We start from the raw sequence: 21,691 nt of genomic DNA, 5'->3' as shown, positions 1-21,691 counted from the left end.
ATGGAGAGATGAAAGTGGAAGAGGGAAGGACAATGGAGAAAATCATTAAGAAAGAAACAGAGCCGGGCAGAGATTGAGCAATTCACGACCTTGGCCCAAAGGGCCACCAGCCTTACATGTCCTTATTTCACAAATAGATTGTATTGATTTTATACCATTAATGTGGTAAATTTCACACTATTAGCTTCTATCTCCATCCTTTAGTATGTGAGGAACCCTGCAGGCTCCCAGCTTTACTCAACTCTCATCTCATCTCTCCAACACGCTGCGTGGACAAGCTTACGGGCTTAGCATACCTCGAGCCGTTTCTTTCATGCACTATTAAGTCAATCGAGACGGAGAGAGTGAGTGTGCATTTATGGGGGTCAGGACATTTGTGTATGTGTGTGGTGTGTGTGTGTGTGTGTGTGTGTGTGTGTGTGTGTGTGGGGGGGGTGTTTGTTGTTTGTGTGTGTGTGCGCATCAATTTGCTACACAGGAGCTGCCAACGCAAGTTTTTTTTTACGTAGCACCCTTTATTGTATTTCGTGGGTCGGCGGTAAGAAGGCTGAACCAGATGCAGAATCATCCTATACATTAATATAACATGATCCCTTACAGGAGAGCTTCAACACGCAAAAACTAAGAATAAATATATTCACAACTGCCTCTACTATTGGTAGGAGATGAAAGCATAAAAAGGTACCTCCGTAAAAGATAATAATTGATAGTTGATAGAAGTGTCTGTCTTTTTTTTTGACAAAAAAAAAAAAAAAGCCTTCGCATCCTGGTTTTTTGTCCATTTTTTTGCCATTCAATTTTCCTCTGAGAAATACAGTAACCTCTGCGCCTTTGTCCAGTGAAAGAAAACATGGAGCAGAGGTCCTTGTGGCCACATTAAGTCTGGCTGATTAAGAAATCCAGAGTGCATCCATTGCCACAATGTCCTTCTGTATGTCGGCCTTCCTTGGTTTTGTCTTGCATTAAAGAAAAATAATTTCTGTATCCTTTTCTCCATAAAACCAGAACCTTTTTTAGAATTTCACACAGCAAACCAACTATTCCTGGATATGTCCCTCATCTAGCCCTGTAAAAAATTCAAACCGGATAAGCAAATTAAGTTAACTGGATGAGATGAAAATGAACTGAACTGCATACAAACAACTCCAATATTGATTGGGTATATTATTATTTTTGGCTCATCCAGGGAATGCAATTATTCGGCGGCTTTGATTGGTTTCAGTCTCAGTCGTCCATCAGCGTCCCATCCGTTGGTAGTCAAACCTCTTTGTTTAGATAAATAGATCTGTATTCATAGAAAAATAAGCATTGACCACACTGCTGGCTGTTCATTGCTAAGGCACTTGGCTGTTTTCAGTCATTTCTCTCCCTCTCACGTTGTCTCCATCTTACATGTCCGCCCAGCTCGCTCCACACCTTCCGGCTGTCACAGTTTATGACTCTGTGTTTGATGTTGCAAAGAGCTGGTGTGTTTCTCCTCCACACAGGTCTTTTGAGAGTGATAATATGAACATTAACGCCCACCACCACCACTGCGCTGTCTCCCGCTCATTGTGGCTCTGAGTAAAAAAAACGGAGCCTCAGTGCTTTACGATCGTGAGGTGTAATGGAGGGAAAAATTCTGTAGTAGCTGCAGCTGAAGTTTCGCCTCCAGGCAGATATCTGGGATCAGCTAATCCTTGCCAAATACCAACCTATACGCCAGTAGTGGGGAAAATACAAAAACTGACCTCAGCTCGTTATCCAGGAATAAACATAGTGTGTAGTATAGTCCCACTCCCCCACAGGCTCCTCTCAAAGCCACGCCAGCCTCTGTACAGGAGTCATTGTTACTGGATGATTCATCACCAGAGAGGGAGATGATGAGGAGACAAGAGAAAAGGGGTAGCAGGAAGAGGAGGCAGAGAAGGAGGAGAGTTAAAACTGGTAAGAGCGGTCCAGCACCTCCATGTAGTCTGGTGTGGTCCTCAGTCTGGCTCTCTGCTCTCCTGCTCCCTGCTCGCTCTGGCTGCTGTTGCTACCGCCTGCTGTGGAGCTGGCGGTGGTGACCACGAGCGTTTGGTCGGGTCTGGCATCCTGCTTAGAGTCCTGGGGATGAGGGTAGCGGGGCGGCGGCCTTGCGTACCGATCTGGCAGGTCTCTGAACTCAGGGGCAGGGAGTCTGAAGAGGCAGTCCACCAGTTCGACCTTAGGGGTGGGGCCCTGGCTGTCGATCACTGTGGGGCAGAGGATGCCGTTTCCGTGGAGGCCGGCGAGCGGTCCCATTGCTCCTGTAACTGTGTTGATGGGGGATGAGGATTCCTCCAGAGTCCACTCTCTCTCCTTATCCGCTGCAGAGCAGTATCCTCCCTCGCTCTCTTTGGAAGCTGCAAACGTCTGCTGCTGCTGCTGCTGCTGCTGCTGCTGCTGTGGTCGCTGTGTCACGGCTGCGTCCTGCTCCTCTTTGTAGATGGGGTTGCTACACATGTGCGAGGCTGTGGCGGGGTCGGGACCTTTCGACGCAGCCTCCGGGGGCAAGATGGTGTCATAGACGTGGTTGTGTTCGGGCGGAGGTAGAGGTGGCGTCTCTGGGAGGCCGTGGTGATGGTGGTGGTGATGGTGGTGCGTCTGCTCAGTGAAGATTCCACACTCCATCTGGATGCCAGCCAAGTCTACCTCTCCCTGGCGACGGAACGGCAGCTTGTCCCTCCTCCTCAGGGCGTAGGCGATTAGTGCCGCTGCCGCGAAGAATGCCGACACAAACAACACCAGCAGGCTGAGCACTAACACCGACAGTGGGATTGAATCCTTCCCGGGAGGGATCAGGGGCCCCAGCCCTGAGCCGGGGTAGCCAACCGATACACCGCTGTCTGCAGCTGTGGAGGTGGCTGTCTGCTCCTCCTGTTCCTGGCCCTCCTGGGGCTCCAGCTCAGGGCAGAGAAGTTCCATGGAGAGAGAGCGGAGGTCTACACCTTTGGTCTTTTCCGGGGAATGGCAGACCACCTCTCCCATCACCACCACGGCGCTGAGACCCTCCAGCCAACGCTTCAGTGGAGCTGCTTCACAGTTGCACTCCCACGGGTTCTGCTGCAAGTCCACCTGGAAAAACACATAACACCACATCATGCTGTCATTGTGTAATAGTACACTAATTACTGGTCTGCCATGCAATGCAAATTCATGAATCACTTTGGAATGTAAACACAAAATAGATAATTTAGCTGACATCTGTGTGATACATATTAGTAACTTGGTAACTGTCTCTTATGTTGAAGGATAATCCGGCAGCTCGCACTCTAATAGGATGACAACAAGAAAAATTATGTTTTCTCTGCTACCTTTGCCTTTCACCAGCTAGAATATATGGAAAATTAGTTTTTCTGCATTTGCCTAATAGAATACAGCTCTCCACGATGGCTGATGTCTTGAAATGAATTTGTGAAATATGCAGATGATGTAAAGTACTGATTAATGTAAATAACGTCATTATAGGGTCATCAAAACACTGAAGTGCCCACATTTCCTGAATGGCTGCGCACAGGCGCGATTCGAGAGAACAAGCTGAGCAGTGACCAATTCAACTTCTAGCGAACACAAGTGCTCTCTTTAAAACCTGTTCACACATGCACTACAGCAGGTTACAGGAATATTTCAGTTTACAATAAAGACCACTCCGAGTTTATATAAGTGGTTATTGACTAAACTCACCGGCAGGTTCTGTGTGACAAGCATGTGAGAGTATCACAGCAGTTTGTTTTTTAACAATAGACGGGATGTGATGCAACTCTCCCCTGTGCTATAATCCAATAGGTATGTGCGTAAATCCATTTTCTCGCTGCCTGCTATTTTGATTGTCTGTCCTAAAACAAACTCAAATATTCACTTTACCACACTTTGAAAAGGGTAAAGCAGATTATGCACAAAGGGAATCACTTACATCACATAGTATTGTCTGCAGAACTGATCTGTTCCATATCTTTAGCAATGACTTTGGCAATGAAAGCTGATATTCTCTCTGTCACACTTCCAAGAGGCTTGCACAAATGTTGTCATGCTAATTTGGTTAGGCCATCTCCCTGGCTTGCAGAAATAGATGGATGCTTTTTGAGATGATTCAGCATTGCTGCTGTGGGAGCTTTGGTACGACTACTTCCCCATGCCTCACGCTGAACAACAGGATGCTCCTTCGCTTTATTGGAGTTAGCCCACTGTGGGCTTTTGTGTGGCTTTGATAATGACATAATTGCGACCGGAGGGTCTGCTGCAGCTTTAACTCAGTTTGAACACTGAAGGTTCACTGAAAAGTGCAGTTTTCCATGTTTCAGCATGATTGTGACACAACTGGGCTGTAATTCAGCATGACTGCACATTAAAAAACAAGGTGACATTTAGAATGAGACCAAAATGTCAGCTTGTTTTAGCAGTTTTTTGACTTTCATAACTATAATCTTCCATCTGGTAGGAATTCTTGAAGCATTTTATTTCAGGTATTGTTTGCTTTCACACAGATCCCAAGGGCTCTATCCCCTTCTCTTTTGCAAGCATCTGTCCAACATGTCCAACACCGTTTACAATTTATACGCCTGGTCACCTAGTGTGTGATTTGCTGTCAACTTGTCAATCAAAGCTCTGTTGTGAAGGGAAATTATAGACTCTCAGTTAGCCCGACAGGTGCTAGTCGCAGAGAAAATGCAAGTGCATGAAACCATTATATTTTTTTTTTGTGAAGGCTTTTAGTAAACTCCCTCCACTTATAAAGTCACAAACAGTATGTTAATGATTCTAACTGTATCATTACTAACTGTATCATTAACACGCAGTATATTCAGTATACAGTCGCAGAGAAAATGCGAGTGCATGAAACTATTACATATTTTTTGTTAAGGCTTTTAGTAAACTCACTCCACTTATAAAGTCAAAAACAGTATGTTAATGATACTAACTGTATCATTAACACGCAGTATACTCAGTACATCAGCCACCTTGGGTCTCAGCAGTCAGTGTTTAGATGCTGCTTGTGATATTATTCAGCAAGAAATTCATGAAAAACACAAAAAGAAAAACCTCTTTTGTCAGAAAATATATTGAACCTGACTTAAATAATGGCATCAATTTTGGGGGGAAACTGCCATTCTTTAGCTGCGGAAGAGTAAATTTGCTCTTGTGGGTTTTTATCATTATGACAGAGATCAAAGATCAAGCAATTATTGTCCAAAATTTACTCAGGAGCTATAAAGAAATCTCATCAGGGGATAAATTCAGGATGTTCTCAGCGAGCCATGTGTCTTATAATTGATCACTTTGCCCAAACAGCAATATCCTGTCAGTCATTAGAATTGCTCCACTTAGTTCACAGAAATATAGTCAATATAAGCAGGTATTTGGAAATTCTGGTGCAGGGATTTTGCTGTAGTCTCTGGTGACAAGACGCCCCTGAGCTTCAGCTTGCCAAGCCTTCTCCATACTGATGAATGTGTTTCATTGTCTTTTGAATAATACACAGAGCGAATATGAAAAGAGTGCATTAGAAGAAGAATCTGCAGTATACGCAAAAAAAAATGTTGTTTTTCTGAAAATGTGTGTATTGGAAAACTGCCTTCATGGGTACAGTATATTTTAGGTGTTATACATACAAAGCCAGAGAAAAGCGTCAAAGCAATTCACTCATGGATACTCTTACGCAGCTAGATTTCATCGGCCTGTGATGTTCAGTGCATTCCAGGAGGCTTTTTTTTTTCAAAGTGTAATTTACTTCATAGTGTACTCACGCTCCCTTTGCCTGCCTCGTCGACTTCTACCTCAGATAGTGATTTCCCATATTTCCCAGAGCGACTTCAACAACCCCTTGAGAAGGGGCATGAACTTGTTCTATCCAGCAGTTTGTGTTTCATGAAGGTGGAGAGAGAGCGGTAGTAATAGCAAAGAGCAAAGAGCAAGAGTTTCTGGTCCATTGAGGCTATTGTCTGTGGAGAAATTGGTATCTCTCTGTGATTGCTGAACATCAGTGCAACATGGTGAGTCAAGTAAGAAGCCCTTGATCTTTTATTCTGAGGGAAAATAAACACTGACTTTTAATGCTGCCGTATTAGATATCAGGCTTTTTCTGTGTTTGAAATGTGCCAAAAAATGAAATGGAAGAATGTAGACATGACACGATGAGCATGTTTGTGCTGTTACCTGTAGTAAAATACGGTACAAAACAATAAAATGCACAGGAATTAGAATCTGTATCTGTATCTTTGCCATTTTCACACACACTAAAAAGAAGATTTAAAAATAATCACATTTTCACAATACATACATAGGGATGACCAATAATCTAATAATTCATTTTAGTTTATTACCTTTCCATCAGGCTTGGGAGGGTTACTTTTAAAAAGTAAGTATCACAATATTAAAGTAATGCAACTTGGTTACTCTCTGTTACTTTTGGGTTACTTCTATACCAAAAATGCAAACATGACAAAATAAATATCTATAAGATGACTTTGATTTATTCTGTAAGACAGCAGAACAATGAAACCTCTAGAAAAGAAAAGAAAAAAGAAACCTCTGTTCAGTTAAGGATCATTTTTAAAGAAAAACTTGCTTGTCATTAAGCAAATTCAGGCAGTAGCCTATAGACATCACAGCTGGAAGGCATAACCTGCACTGTACTGTGAGTTTGTTCCTCCTTTTCCTGCTTTAACGGCAAAATAAATAACAAATAGTGGTGAAATTTCCACCCAGTGAAACCCTTTGTTTTCACTAGAGGCCATGATAATCAATTGGCAACTGTAAGATTACGGTTGTACTCGAGACCAGAGTGTTGCTGTGAGACTCATTAAGTGGTTGTGTACGCCCTGTGCATGGTAGTATATTGCTTTTTATTTAGAAATGTATAAAATTGCATTCCTAACTGTAATATGTATTACATCTTTTCTCTGTAACTCTAACGGATTACAGTTGTCGTATCCAAATTTTGTGGTTCACAGTTTTCATGTTTAAAGAAATTTAAAAGTAAAAGTAAAGTAAACTTATATTGACTAAAATGTGTTACAGCATGATTTGACAATACATATTTTTGTAAATATTACAAGATATAGAGAAATTCCTGTAAAAAGAAAAAAATTGACTCAGTGGAATGAAAATGCAACTTTAGACTGTGATTACGAATACTTGAGTGGATATCATAACAAAATGATATCAAAATAATACTATATAAATAATAAATTAAGTGTACAGGTCATCCACCCCTACAGATAATTCGATAAAAGTGGTTATTAATACTAAATTACTGAGAAAAGCCTGTTTATTTTACAGTGCAGTGGCATGTTGTGTTGTAAACTGGCTTTATTGACATTCACTAAATTAGAAAAAGTGAGACAGACAGTCAGTGAGACTGAAGTCCGTCTTCCATCCTGAAATAGAAAATACATTGCTATACTTGCCAGACACTCTACACAGCATATAAACCATCCAACTGAAAATAATGGCTAGAATTTCTACTGACAGGCACTCTTTAATTACTAAATGTGATCATTAGAGGTTATAATTAACTCTACATTACTTGACTTTCAGTTTTTAGAATCAAATCTGTTAATACTCAACTCAGCATCATTTGACTGCCCTAACTCCAGGCTCGCCGATAGCCACCTACCGCTATGGCTAAATATTAGCTTTTATAGTAAAACTGCTTGTCTGATAACAACTTGTAAGAGTCAGTAAGTATTATAGGTGGAAATAATGAATTAGTTTCGTTTAAGATTCATGTCACAGACTACATAATATGTCAATTTAAGATAAGCTAACTTTAAGCGACGGCATTACCAATGAGGTCTGAAACTATTCAATTCAGTTCTGTATAAAATATTATTCTAGCAGTGTTTATAACTGGTTAATAGGTCACCAGTCACCTATTTACAACAAACCTATAACATCCTGATTGTTTTTATGGTATGATTCATGGTTTCAGTTAGCTTTTAACCAGGACGTAAGATACTCTGTATCACTGTGAAAAGCTAATGGCTCCGTCAGTGACAATAATAATTCAGTATAACCAGTTTAGCTTGGAGGGAGCAGTGCAGTGTAGTTTTTTTCTACTTTTCTTGTCCTGATTAAACAAACCAGATATCACATATTAATTACTGAGCTTTCGAGGTGCTGACAGGTCAGTCTCTCTGCTAAGCTAAGCTAAGCTAACTGGGTGCAAGCTGTAGCTTCATATTCAACAGATACGAGAGTGGTATCAATCATCTCATTTAACTCGGCAAGAAAGCAAATATGCGCATTTCACAAAATCTCAAACTATTCCATTACAGATTTGTTTGTGCCTAACACCTTGAAAAAGTTTCACTAATTCAATCAAACTATAGTGTATATATATATATCTATATCTATCTATCTATATATATATAGATATATATATTGACGAGCACGTACTCAAGTAGAACTGGCAATCAGGTGAATATTAGTTGGGCGTTAAATGGAATGTTTTTCCTGTCAAACCTGCCCTTTACGAGTGCGTTGTTTTCACCAGTCTCCGTGATGTGTGTACTGTTTTTCTATCCGACATCACACAAGGTGAGATGTGGCTGTGGGCAAGTTTCTTCATTGCAGCTGGCAGTGATGAGACAGAGCTGCCCCACTACACAACATGTTCGTTGCATTTACTGAGAAAGACATATGTAATCCTGAACCGTACATATTTCTGGCATCCACTCCGATGCTGATTCACCTGACTTGATTTTATAATTCACCGGTTTTCAGAGGGAAGACTTTTCCTCTGGTTATACTAGTTTAAAGAAGTTATAGACACCATATGAATTTGAATTTCCTCTGTAATGTCTCACTAATGGTTATTTTAAATAACAGTGACATCAGGGAGGTATTTTTCAAAAATAGCTTTGCATGTAAGTGGGTGTAACTGTATAATCCTGTTCTTGATGGTGACAATGACTCTAAGCTATACATGCTGCTGCTTTATGATTATCAAAAAGGACTGCTTTTTACAGCAGCTGCGAGCTTCACCCTGCTTCCATCTGTATTACCCTTTGATTTTACTGTGCAAACTCTGGCTCCAAAAACACATGCCAGCGCCCAGAAATCCCACTTCCCCAGCTTCAAACAGACCAGCAGTAAGTCAACAGGTGATATCATTGTCACATTATTTTCTGCAGTCCATGGGCAGCGCTAATGTGGCTTTGTTAGAGTAATAACAACCCCGGTAAATGAATGAATTCAATTACAGTGCTACAGATTTTGAGCTCTACAATGGTGATACCGCTGGGCTTTATGAATATGGCCCACAGTGTACTTCCATTTGGTGAATGCTTTAATGCTCTTGGACATCAGAGGCGTATACCAGCACAAAAACATAATACACTTCTACATGGTTCCTCCTGCTCCATAAACCGCTGTCGTCCTTCCCCCTGAGCAAACATTCAGAAACATCCTCTGAACCGCCAGCCTCACCCACACTGCCTAGAATTGGGAATTTTTCATGGAGCAAAGTAAAATGGAAATTCACAATGACATTCAGGCTAATCCACACCCACCTTACCTCATTCTACTCTGGCTGTCTAAGAAAAGCCTGGTACACTAAATTTGCTGAAGTGAGAGGAGGCAGGATAAAAAAACATGTAATACCTCAGGTTTCGGTCCGTTGTGTACAGCAACCAGTCACATAATTCTCCAGTCAAATATGCAAAGTAAGGTCTAACACCAACAGCAAATTTAACACATACTGTAGTTTATACAGTAGATTTTTTTTTAAAATGTTATTTACAACTATGCTCCAAAACTTGAGGGGTACAGCTTTCTCCAGTTTAGCTCCTGATTTATTAAGACCACTTATGCAAATCGAGTCAATTGCAATTTTCCAATTAGAATACCTGAGGCGCAACCATAGTCCCACATGCCACAGCAGAGCTCTCAAAACAACAGACGATGCAGATGACGGAGAAAACCACAGCTGTGCCAGAGGCCAGGAGATCAGGGGCTGCCAGAAGTTTTAAATGTGGCTATGGCTTGATCCAAGATTGCAGCTTGTTTTGTTTCTTTCATCAAGCTGTGATAATGCAATGTGTCTTGGCAATCTATTAGTTCTTTTAATATCATCTGTCTGACATTATAAACAAATATACTCTGTATAATTATACACATTTTCGTTTAGTAAATCAACAGGGGTGATCCAATTCAACACTCTCCATTTTTCACCCTGCCACTGTCACTCAACAAAATGCTTGTTGTTTTGCCTAAATTGGCTAAAAGCCTTGTGCCGGGTATGTGACTCGTTTACGCACGAGCAGGTTAGCAAATCACAATAATTTGTTCGAGCACTGAAACCTCAATCATTCAGCGAATAGGTTTGCACCAACCTGCACCAGTCCGGTGAGGTGCTCCAGCACACCCACCATGGGTAGCTGCAGAAGGTGGTTGTTTCTCAGATTGAGGCGAGCCAGATTAACTCCAGAAAATACTCCGAGAGGGAGGCTCCGCAGCAGGTTGGCGTTGAGGAACAACAGCTGGAGGGACGGCATGGAGTCGAAGGTACCAGGATCGATCTCCCGTATCTCGTTGTACTCAAAATAAAGGTACCTAAAAAGGGAAGGGGACAGTGTTTCTGTATACATGCAAAGAAACTGAAGATGCACTATGGAACTAGGAGGTTATGTTAAAGAAAACTGTCACTGCACTTCAGTACTTAGGGATGTCTGACAGTAAATGTATGTTAAATATAATAACATTTCAAAAATCCAATAAGTTTATCTGTCTTTGTCTTAACTTTGTATAAATAAGTGATTCTTCATTAGAGCAGAGTGAATTTTCACACCATCCATTTTGAAGTACTGTGTAGGTCATTTATCACTCCTGCATCCAAGTATTATAATTACATTAATGAATATTTATGTAAATAAGTCACAACGGAAATTTTACTTAATCTGCACTTTTGCTGCTCACAGTTGATTAGCTGATCGGTTCTAAAGGTTTTTTCTGTTTTTTTTCTCCGTCAATAATAGAAGTCAGTGTAAACTCAGGGAAGAATTAAGTATGACTGGAGACTTTTCCTTGCATGCTAGTCATCCAATATACTTCCACTGCTGAAATAAGTGATGGATGTGGTTTGAATATATACCAGCCCCCCTCGCCCTAGACTCACTAACAAAGGCTAACGAGAGGTTAAGAGGAAGACTTTTTGAATGTCCTAAGAGGATCTTTATTATTGATTAATGGTCAAATGAATGGGTCTGTAGATTTTTTGAACTTTATCTTAAAATATAGACACAGTGGAGCTAGTTTTCAACTCGAAGGTATCACGGCACAAACCTCATTCTTTATTTAGCAGAGGATGAAAGTTGACCTGTTGTCTTAATCAAACAGCACAATGCTAAACTCACTGGATAAATACAATTACTGGCAGCAGATATTTGCTGTATACATTATTTGCAGGGGAATTATCTTTGTGAGCTTAATCTGACAATGATACATATGCATCATTCTGACGACTCGTTTTATTATAATAACCCAAAAAAGCTAATTCCTGGCATCATCCAGACGTCTCACCGCCTTATCAACACCTCTGTATGCAAATATAAAAAAACATTAATTTTCACGTTGTCACTCATACCATGCTCACACCTCGACTGAAGCAGTGTGACTAACAAATGACACTCCTGGAAGAGAATGGGCATCTTTCATTTCAGTCAAACTCCAGTATAATGGTAATCAAAATGTTCTGCTCTGTGCTGTGCCAGTATTACAGTGAAATTAATTTCCACATACTTATAAACAAATGTCTAAATACCTAAGCTGACATGTGGCTTCAGTTTATGAATTTGTTTGAAGTGCTGTGCAAGCAACGTGCTTGAAACTCCGTGAGGGATCTAAATAAATAAATTAATCCTACCTTAGATTCTGCAGCCCCAGGAACATGTGCGGGCTGAGTCTCTCTAAGTTGTTCCCATTCAGGAAGAGGCTCCTTAGGCTTGTTAGGCTGGAGAAGGCCCCCTCCTGGAGGTAAGAGATGCGGTTGTTCCCCAGGTGAAGCAGGTCAAGGCTGGAGAAATTCCAGAAGTCTGTGCGGTAGATCCTCTGAATTAAGTTTCCACTCAGGTACAGCTTGCGGCCGTTCAGAGGCCGAGGTGTGAGCTGAGACACGTTGAGGAAGGCGTTCTCCTTGCAGTTGACAGTCAGGCCCAGGTCTGTGATGTGCAGATTGCAAGTGCAGCCCATGGGACAAATAATGGGGATGGGGGGTCGTGTTTGGTAGCCTGCCACGGGGGGATTCTGGTTGGGCATCAGGCTGCGAGGTGTAGGGGATATTCTGGAGGGTCGAGGCCTTTTAGTCGGCCTCGGGTGCCTGTCCCTGTCTTTGCGCTCGGCTGAGGAAGATGACGATGAAGTGGAGGAAGTATGAGTGTTCTGGCGGGATCCGTGGACCATGGAGGAGGGTTTAGTTGGCCTGACTCGCCCAGGGTGGGAGTTGGGTTTAGAGTTTGGGGGCAAATGTTGGGGCTGTGATCCTGCTGATGGACCACCCCCCTCTGCTTGTAGCTCTTTATCTGGGAGGTCGGCACACAGCTCCTTGCGAGGGATTTCCCTCAAGTCTTTGCCGTGAAGGTGGAAGGGATATTCACAGGTAACGTCCCCGACTACAGCCGTGTAGGGGATCTGACCCAGCCATTGCTGTAGCTGCACTGCCTCGCAGCCACAGTTCCAGGGATTCTCCTCCAGCTGCAGCTCCATCAGGGAGCGACCAACGTACTCCAGGGTCCCAGCATATGCCAGGCTCTTCAGACGGTTTCCCCGCAGGTCCAGATGAGTCAGAGACACAGATCTGGAGCAGGAGGAGGAGGGGGGTATAGTTAGCTAGGTTAGATGAAAGGACAACATGATAGTAAGCGAAAAATAAAAGCTCACACATTCCATTGCCGAGGAATCTGCTTTTTTATCTGATGATTAATCCATCTTTTGTGATATGAAATAGTATGCCACCAAAACATTAATTCAACAGCAGTACGGGCTGGCTAATTGTGTCTGACACTGATATTTTCACAGAACAGTCCCAGCATAATTCAAAAACCTTTGCAGTAAAATAATCAAAATGTAACCTGAACAGATGAGCAGGCAAGACAGGGATCAGGTTGTCGTTGAGGATGAGAACCCGGAGCTTGTAGAGGAATCTCAGAGCACCACTGTCGATTCGTTTGATCACATTGTAGTCGGCCTGCAGGTAAAATGAGAACTGTGGTGAACATATAATTGCTGCAATTGAAAAATAGACTGAATGCAGCAGGAAAAAGGTAAAGCACTCCTTATGTGATAATGCACAGAGATCTTAAGAAGATTCTTTCACTTGAACCACCCGCTAGCCATTGACTATTTCTGTCACAGCTATCTATTGTAATCTTGGGCGAATTTGTCATTACCCTGTCAATCATGGATAATCAACATGGATTGTAGTCTCGAGCCTACCTGGAGGTATTCCAGAGCCTCTAAACCAGCAAAGGTGTCATTTCTGAAGACCTCCAGCTTGTTCTCGTGGAGGTACAGACGTCTCAGTTTGGCCAAACCGTTGAAAGCTCCCACTCGGATGTCCTGGAGTGCATTGTTGCCAAGGTTTATCGACACTGCGTTGCCAAGGTGCTGAAACCCGTTGCTATAGAGACGCCTCAGAGAGTTCCTCTGGAGGTTGAGTTTGAAAGGGCGGACCCAAGACTGTGACACCTGAATGATTAATTAGAGGTCTGATTAGTTATCTTATTAATTACATGAATTTAACCGTTAGAAACACCCATAAGCCACATAAGAGACAGGATATTAGACTTGGAGATACAGTATGGTAATGAGATAAGTGACAGCGCAATAAAGTGTGGTGCAGCTCCACGTGCACGGCCAGATAAATGAACAGAGATGGTACCTGGCTGACATTAGTGAAGCTCCGCCCATCGCAGTGCACATGCAGCACGCCTTCTTTGACCTCGCACGTGCACGGCTCGAAGCACGGCTCGTCCACTTCCTCCTCGGAGTTGTCCACTAGAGGGGTGTGTGTGGAGGTGGGGGTAGGGGTGGGGGTGTGCGATGCCCGGGACAGACACACACACCCCAGGGCCACTGCTAGAGCGACCCACTGCATCCTCCTGCTTCTCCCTCTCAGCTCAGCAGCCTGGGGCTACAGCCCGGCATCGGCCCTTCACCGCACTGCACGGCGAGGTACGACACATACATGCATACATTCACATACGCACGCGCACACACACACACACACACACACACACACACACACACACACACACACACACACACACACAGACACAAACAGAGTTAAAAGAGGGCAAACAGGCAGGAAGGCAACAGCAAAGGTCAGTTCAGGATGAATCAGATTGATGATACATCACAAGCATACTAAAGCAGTCAGAAAATAAAAGTTAAATCACACAGACCGGAGTGCCACGGGCAAAGAATTACATTGCATTGGAATAATGATGTATAGGCCAACTGGAGGCCACAGTATGAAGTGATATGAGCAGAATCAACCAACGTAAACATAGGTAAGACGCATTCAGCACAGGCAAACAAGGCTTTGGATTTACAAGGTTCACCAAAGCAGGAAATATTGATTCAAAAACAACAAGCGGAGCAATCTCTCAGCTGCTACGACATTGCTTTTGAATAAAAAATTCTAATTCTGACATTGAAAATGCAAAACAAAGGGTGGGCAAGTTCACCTGTGAATCACGTTTTATCATTTTAAGAGTGGCTTTTTTGGTCAAGTGGGGAGGGGGGAGGGGGGATAAGCTTGTGATGAATATATTCATCTGTACTCTCAAATGCCCGGTGAAGCCGAAATGTCATGCATGTGTTGTTTTAATGTATGCAATATGAATATGGGTGGGTGCAAATCAGATTCATAATGCTTTTGTCTAATGAACATCTCCACTTAATAAGATGAATGGCAATCAGAGAACAGAAGGATGAGGCACAAAATACCCCATATTATCAATCAGCGTATCAGAGTATGTTAGGTTATCAACAGCCATCGAGTCCTGTCATAATCATTATTGTGATAATGACAATGGAGTGAAAGCATCACTGCGAATCCAAACTCTTCAAAATTTTCAAAAGGGCTGATGTGAAGGCAGAGCAATGACGGGCAGGAACATGAACTGATGGTGATAGTGATGGTGGTGGTGATGATGATGAGAATGGCACTGCAATAACAAGAGAATGAGAACGGAGTTGCAGTAGTCCTGGAAACAAAAACACCAACAACAAAAAAAAGAGAAGAAGAAAAAAACAGCTGAGATGTGAGTCTTGCATGAGGATATTTCCTCTCAAGTCTTAATGAGATCTAAATTGGATAAAGCATCTCGATCTGCTCATACAGTGTTGAACACTGCCATGCGAAATGCAATAATGATCATCATGGTATGGTAGCTGTAATCATACAGCAATAATCTAGCATCAGCGAGTTAGACAAGGAGGCAGCAGTGAAAACATCACCCGCCCGGGAGAGGAAGAGCAATCACAGAGATGATTATGACGGGGGGAAAGATGAAGGGAGAGGTGGAAATGAGAAGAGGAGGAGGAGGAGGAGGAGGAGGAGGAGGAGGAAAAAATGGGAACAAGGTGAAGGAATGGAGTAGAGGAGAGACAGACAGATAAAGAAAGAGTAATGGGCAGAGAGTGGGTACAAAGGAAGGCGAAACGGGTGAGGTGGGAGAGAGGAGTGGGATTGCATAAGCAGTAAGAAGTCAGTCAAGGCTGCCACTCAGGATGAGAGCTCACAGTGAAACAGCTGAAATCTGATATTGATTACATCAAAGCCCTCCTCTCGCCCTGCACACAATGTACGCTTGCCTCACAGAGAAGCAGCGCTGGAGCCAAGTTACCAGAGTGTGTGTGTATGTGTGTGTGTGTGTGTTGAAAACAATGTGAAAAAGGTCAAACCATATCCAAAAAGTACGCTTTTATAGCCTGCCAAGTACAGAAACAGGTAGCTAGACACGTGTAGATGAGTGTGTGCTTTCATAACAAACCAGTGTAGCTGCTGCAATACTTGTTGGACAAAATCCTACAATAAAGGCATGAAGAGGAGTGGAAAAACACATTTTCCCCTGTAAGATGAGAGAAAAATCCACCCATTTATCACAGCGTTTGGAGCATGTATACTTCACACAAGAAACACAGCACAATCTAGGCCAACGTGCTCAATAGTGTTTGACAAATTGGAATACAATACAGAATACAACCCATTCACAGCCCCAGTGGGTCTTCGTTTTCGTCAAAGAAAATGCATTGTTTATTGCTGGGCCCGAAGCCCCCCTGCACAGAGGAGATCGATACCGAGTCCAGATAGACCACTGGGATCCCTCCTGTTAGATTCTGCTTTGGTGGACGGCCATCTCTCCTTAATAAGAAGAAACACAGTCAACACTCAAGCCCTCTTTCTCCAATCAGCCGAGTGGACTAGTCAGCAGTCGGCATAGCTCTGCATCATTATGGTAACAAGAAAGGAAAGGACTTGAGTGTTGACTGGTGACAGCACAGCAGAATTTAAAACTCTGTCTGTCTTACTGTCTGTCTGTCCATCTAAAAAACAGGCCTGACACAGGTGTGGCTTCCCTCCCCTGTCTTTCTTGAGTCTCTCTGACTCTGAGTTTTTTTTTCCTTCTTCCCTCCTCTCTCCTCTAGACCTGCACACTGACGCAAGCCAACCAGAGATGACGGTCACTGCTTATTCTTCACCATATTATTCATGTCACATAATTCCAGTGTCTACCTCTCCGTCCTCTCTGTCGGTCAGAATACACAGAGCCTCACCAAAGCTTCACACTGGCTTTTACATGGGCCCCTGCTCCCAGCACAGACCCGCACTATCAGGCGAGCAGCAGCATCACTGATCAAATGTATGGGGGCTATCAGCCTGGATAGCCCACCACACAGCCCTCCAAGAAAATCAATTAGCCCCTAACATTACAGCACACAAATTGTAATAGTTAGTAGAATTAAAGCATGACCAATTAAACAGCCTAGTCATTAACAGAACCCATTAAGACATTTACCAGGCTATGTATGAAAATCCTTGGCAGAGTAACGCAATCCAATTGCATTCCCCATTGTCTGTCTCTCCCCACCAGCCTCTCTGATCCACACAGCGACGCTTAGCAGAGCAGGGATGCGGGTAATACTCACTCAGTCCGCCGCCAAAGAATTAGGGAACGACCGAGAAAACACTTTAGAGGCTGACTGTCGACATGTCGTTCACATTCAGCCGCACTCTTCTCCCTCTCTCTCCTCTCCTGTAGCGGCTGAGGCGGATGGGGAGGGGGGGGTGGGGTTGGAGGAGGAAGGAGGGGAGGTTGGGGGGGCGCAGAGCAAGAGCAAGAGAGAGAGAGAGAGAGAGGAGAGAGGGGGGGGACGTGATAAGACTGCAATGAGGTGGAGGATAAAAACCGGGAGAGAGAGAGAGAGAGAGAGAGAGAGAGAGAGAGAGAGAGCGAGAAAGAGGAGGATAAAAAACCCGATTGGCTTTAGGATGCAGGTCCGCTTCTCCACAGTGCAGCCCGTGGGAGCTGCGGCACTGGACCGCTGGACAGGCGTGCAATGCGCGGAGTTGTAGCCTGCGTAGTGATGGAGAATCCTCTCTTCATCTCAAACACAACTGGGTAATTCATAGCGGAGAAAAAAAAAGAAAAAAGGGGAGAGTGTGAGTGTGTGTGTGTGAGTGTGTGTGTGTGGGGGGGGGGAATTAATCATGCAATAAGGTGGCGCGCAACTGCTAGTTTGTATATGAGGCATAAAAAGCGCGCAGGGTGGTGTTCTTCCTCACCAGAGAAGCCACTTCAGTTCCTCATCATAAACAGATTACGGAAGACACAACAGAGTCACAGACAATGGGCCCCATAAACTTTCTCCTCACGTTGCCCGCGTGTGCAGTCTGGTAAAAATACCCCGACTGTTCAGCTATACCGACAATAATTTATAATCTCATTAGTTTATTCATCTCTCCTCTTGCCCTTAAGCACCGACGGATTTCGTGAAACCGGTGTGTGTTACCATGGCGACTCGTGCCAGCTGGCTTCGTCGCGCACACACGCGCGCGCGAGAGAGAAGGAGAAGAGAGAGAGAGAGAGAGAGAGAGGCTAGCACGCACGCAGCATCAGTCGGGAAAACTGTGGTGACTGTTATGGGGGGCACAGCGGAGATTACAGGGAGGCCTGGACGTCTGCGCGGCCTACATCAGAACACCTGTCTGCCAAATGGAGGCGGTGGGCGCAACAGATGCCAGAGCAATAAAGCCCCCCCACCAACCAACCAGCGCCTCCAACACCGAGCTAATCACAGCCTATAGGTGGCCGCTGCTCCATCAATACTTGCCTCTAAGTGGCAGGTATAGGCAGCCCCCCCTTGTGTGAAGCCTGGGGGTCCCCCCATGGCAGGGGTCTCCATCAAGGACACCATGGTGCCACAGTGTTGGAAACAAGCATTCAAAAGCGTTCAAATATCAGTCTGCCGTTTTCATGGTTATAGGAAAAGATTTAATAACAACATGTCTTCCACATTACTGAGCTGAAAGTTCAATTTTCAGTTCAATTTCACATTGATTTCAGCGTGCATTAAGGTGAATCACCTTGAGGAAATGGAGAGGTGCATCTCTCCCTCACACACACTCTCCCCCTTCCCCTCTCTCTCTCTCGCTCTCTCTCTCTCTCTTTCGCCATACTTCTCCCTACAGCAGTGGAGGGGAGAGCTCTCCCTGGAGATTCCTATCAGAAACAGTAACAGAGACGGTTCCAGTAATATCAGGAAGATGTAGATGATGGTTATAGATTTCAGGGCTCTCAGGTGCATTAGGCTGTATTACAGCTTCCCCACAAGGCTACTTAACGCTATCTTGCAATGGAAACAGGCTGGCAGATGCAGGGCATGTATGCACAGTCACATTCATTTATGGAGACTGCTTACAGACGCACGCATCTCAGTCACCTCTACCATGCAGGGCTGCAGCTGATGTATATAAATAAGGTTTTTCTGGAACTGGGATATTATTTCCAGCTCTGTTATTGGTGATGCCAGATCGGTGGCAGGCATAATATGATCCCAGACCTGAGGCCATATCGTCTACCTCAGAGCGTAAAAATGCCCTGTGACGGAGAATCTGGGAGAAAAAACACCCGCCTTCCTCACCGTAGTGTTGCCGCTGAACCGTGGAGGCTCCCTTAAATTAAGAAAACAAACGGAGAGGAACTGAGAGAAGATGGTTATCAGGCACCATCAGATACCTGCGTGTCTGTTCTCTAGGGGCAGGAGCCGCTCTGAGCACATAAAGCACTTTTTTGGAGCGTTGATGGGGCCTCTAAAGTAGGGGATCTATTTATACTGGCCTAGTGCTGTCTGTGGAGCTGTCCAGTGCTGAAATGGATGGGGATTCATGCTGTTTCACTCCAGCCACTTCTCCTTTCTTCCTCCTCCGCTTTCTCCTTCTCCAAAGCCTTTTCTTTTCTCCCATCTGAATTATTTCTGTCAGATCATACTAAGATTCTTTCTGTTTCCCTCCCCTTTCTTCCTTCCCTTCTTCCTTTTTTATCTCCCTTTCTTCCCTCCTTTGCTTTCTTCCTTTGATTCTCCTGTGAGCTCTTGTCAGTTCAGACTGGTTTACATGCCAATCCTTCTTTGATTTGCTCCCTTTTGTTTTCCTCTCCCTGCTCACTCCATCTTCTCTTCCTCCGTGCACGAAGTGGTCATCCCGTTTTACCTAGCTCACTCAAATTATGCTTTTGTTCACAAGACATCCAATGGGACTGGCTTGCACGCGTGGATGCGCACACACTCAATACTCGAGGACAAGCAGACACACTGAGAGTGTGAACGTGGTTTAGTCCTCTCCCCTGCCAATCCACGGGTCAGAAAATCTCCTTAAAGCTACACGTTGTACACATACTGTTGCGCTGTCCCTTAACACGTGTCTTAGTTTCTTTGGGGCCTGCATTGCCCCCAGTTCTCTAGTTACAGAGTGGGATGAGGCAATCAGAGAGGCGGGCAAGGGCACCCTGCACTCTGTGGGAAAGAGTAGAAAGCAAGTGGAGGAGAAAGAGAGCAGGGAAGGAGAAAAAATAACAGGCCAGTTGTGGGAGAGAGCGATAGGGAGGCAATGAGGAGTGGGCATTTGGGGGTTTGTGATGGGTTGGCTGAGATGGGAGAGGGGGTGAAGTGGAGTGGAGGGGAGAGGAGCCCACAGATAGAGGGGATAGATATGGGGTGAGGAAGAGGTGGAGGGATGGCCAGGAGGGCAGGTGGTTCTGTCATTAGCTCCAGATTAAAGCAGAGGGCAACTCCAGAAGACTCACCTCTGATTCACACAGTAGTACTGCAGGCAAGGACAAGCCTCCCGGGAGACATGAAACATACACACACACACATGAACACACATGCCGGAGACACAGTAGTGATTCACAGCATTACCCAGAGGCTTGTGAACACACTCATAAACACACACACACACACATATAGGCATATAACACCCCCTCCTCATTTAGCATAACTACACACACACACGATACACTGTGACTCACGAGAACATGCCCACTCCTACACACATGCCACATACAGACAGCCATGCAACACACACACACACTCTCATGCACATCGTTGAGCTAATTAATCAAATCTCCTGTTTTAATTAGGATTCAAATCAGTTGCTGTGGGAACCTTGCCCCCTGGAATCTTAAGGTAAAGACTCGTTGCTGCTGCTGCTGCTGCTGCTGCTGCCTTCAATGACTCTACAGGAAGCTACTGGAGAGGAGGATAAATTCATAATACCTACAGTGATTCAGCTGGTTGCATTCTACATTGCGTTTTCACACAGACACATTTTTCTAGGGAGGCCTGAGGTGCCCGATCTGAACTTCAATTTGAGCTCAGTCATAGAGCGCAGCACAAAAGTGGAAAAAATGTGGAATTATTACGACGCAAGGCGCTCTAATACACTCTACCCTCCCATGAAAAGGCCATGTGTGTTGCCAGTGAAAGGGGAGGTCCGTGGTTCGCAGAGGCCTGTCCAATCGATCACTAACTCAAGCCTGCCATTTTGCCCTGAAAGTTTTCATGTGGCAAGGCATGTAAAGGCACTTTCACACAGCTCTAATAGGCTGCTTATCCTCGCTATTACCACGGCCTTGCGATGAAAGCCGAGCACTGCTACGCTTGGTGCAAGAACTTTGCTCTGAAAACATCATTCATATAGTGTTTTCACAGGGGCTCCATTAGTGATCAATAGGATATGTTTGTGAGGAATCCGCCTAGTGCTTTCACTTTTTGTCTGACTGCCTTAGAGCACGTCAGAGGAATCAATATGCTAACATTTCTGTTAATCAGGCTGAGGAAATATTTATTCAGTGACTAATAGAGGTCTATTTTTAAGCAATGTGGAGGTTTTAGCATTTACACTGTTTCATCTCACACGTTGATAGACCTACCCCAGTTTATCTTAAAAAGAAGAGGATGAGACAGCTCAAACTGTAGTGGATCCACGGCGCCTTCATCTGTCCCGAGTGCCTTAATATCAGCTCAGGTGAAAGGCTGGACTTGATGAATTAAAGGAGAAGAGGATGCCAAGTAAAGCCATTAGGACACAGGAACTCAGGCGTGTATCTGGCTCGCCGGTTGTCATGGTTGCGGTGTTTATCACCTCTTTCTGCCGACAGAAGCCCAGGGGCAAATCAGATTGGCT

The 21,691-nt window shown here is 44.2% G+C and overlaps 1 protein-coding gene across 2 annotated transcripts; it reads right to left on the bottom strand.

Annotated features, from left to right (window-relative positions):
* Nucleotides 1–515: 515 nt before the first annotated feature.
* Nucleotides 516–17,269, bottom strand: LOC127361386 (SLIT and NTRK-like protein 3). Of its 2 annotated transcripts, none has more exons than XM_051395962.1 (7): nt 17,025–17,269; nt 13,880–14,160; nt 13,435–13,686; nt 13,071–13,186; nt 11,867–12,796; nt 10,338–10,557; nt 516–3,078 (listed from the first exon to the last, which is right to left on the bottom strand). In XM_051395962.1, exons 2-7 carry the CDS (start codon nt 14,093–14,095, stop codon nt 1,918–1,920), a joined length of 2,895 nt encoding a protein of 964 aa, XP_051251922.1. In that variant the 5' UTR covers nt 14,096–14,160; nt 17,025–17,269; the 3' UTR covers nt 516–1,917. The 2 variants fall into 2 exon arrangements, with proteins under 2 accessions (XP_051251922.1, XP_051251921.1); XM_051395961.1 differs by having other exon boundaries at nt 17,155–17,269.
* Between the last annotated feature and the right edge of the window lie 4,422 nt (nt 17,270–21,691).

This window comes from Dicentrarchus labrax, unplaced genomic scaffold (genome assembly GCF_905237075.1).
Source record: "Dicentrarchus labrax unplaced genomic scaffold, dlabrax2021, whole genome shotgun sequence".
NCBI classification, from domain to species: domain Eukaryota; kingdom Metazoa; phylum Chordata; class Actinopteri; family Moronidae; genus Dicentrarchus; species Dicentrarchus labrax.
The sequence above is the reverse complement of the archived record's forward strand: the minus strand, read 5'-3'. Positions and strand labels throughout refer to the sequence as shown.

Excerpts from the sequence above, each read along its gene's own strand:
- LOC127361386 (XM_051395962.1), bottom strand. The coding sequence starts at position 14,095 with ATGCAGTGGGTCGCTCTAGCAGTGGCCCTGGGGTGTGTGTGTCTGTCC. Across the intron at positions 10,558-11,866 it reads CTGGGGCTGCAGAATCTAAG|GTACCTTTATTTTGAGTACA; the intron begins GTAGGATTAATT and ends TTCCCTTTTTAG. Across the intron at positions 3,079-10,337 it reads ACCTCACCGGACTGGTGCAG|GTGGACTTGCAGCAGAACCC; the intron begins GTTGGTGCAAAC and ends GTGTTTTTCCAG.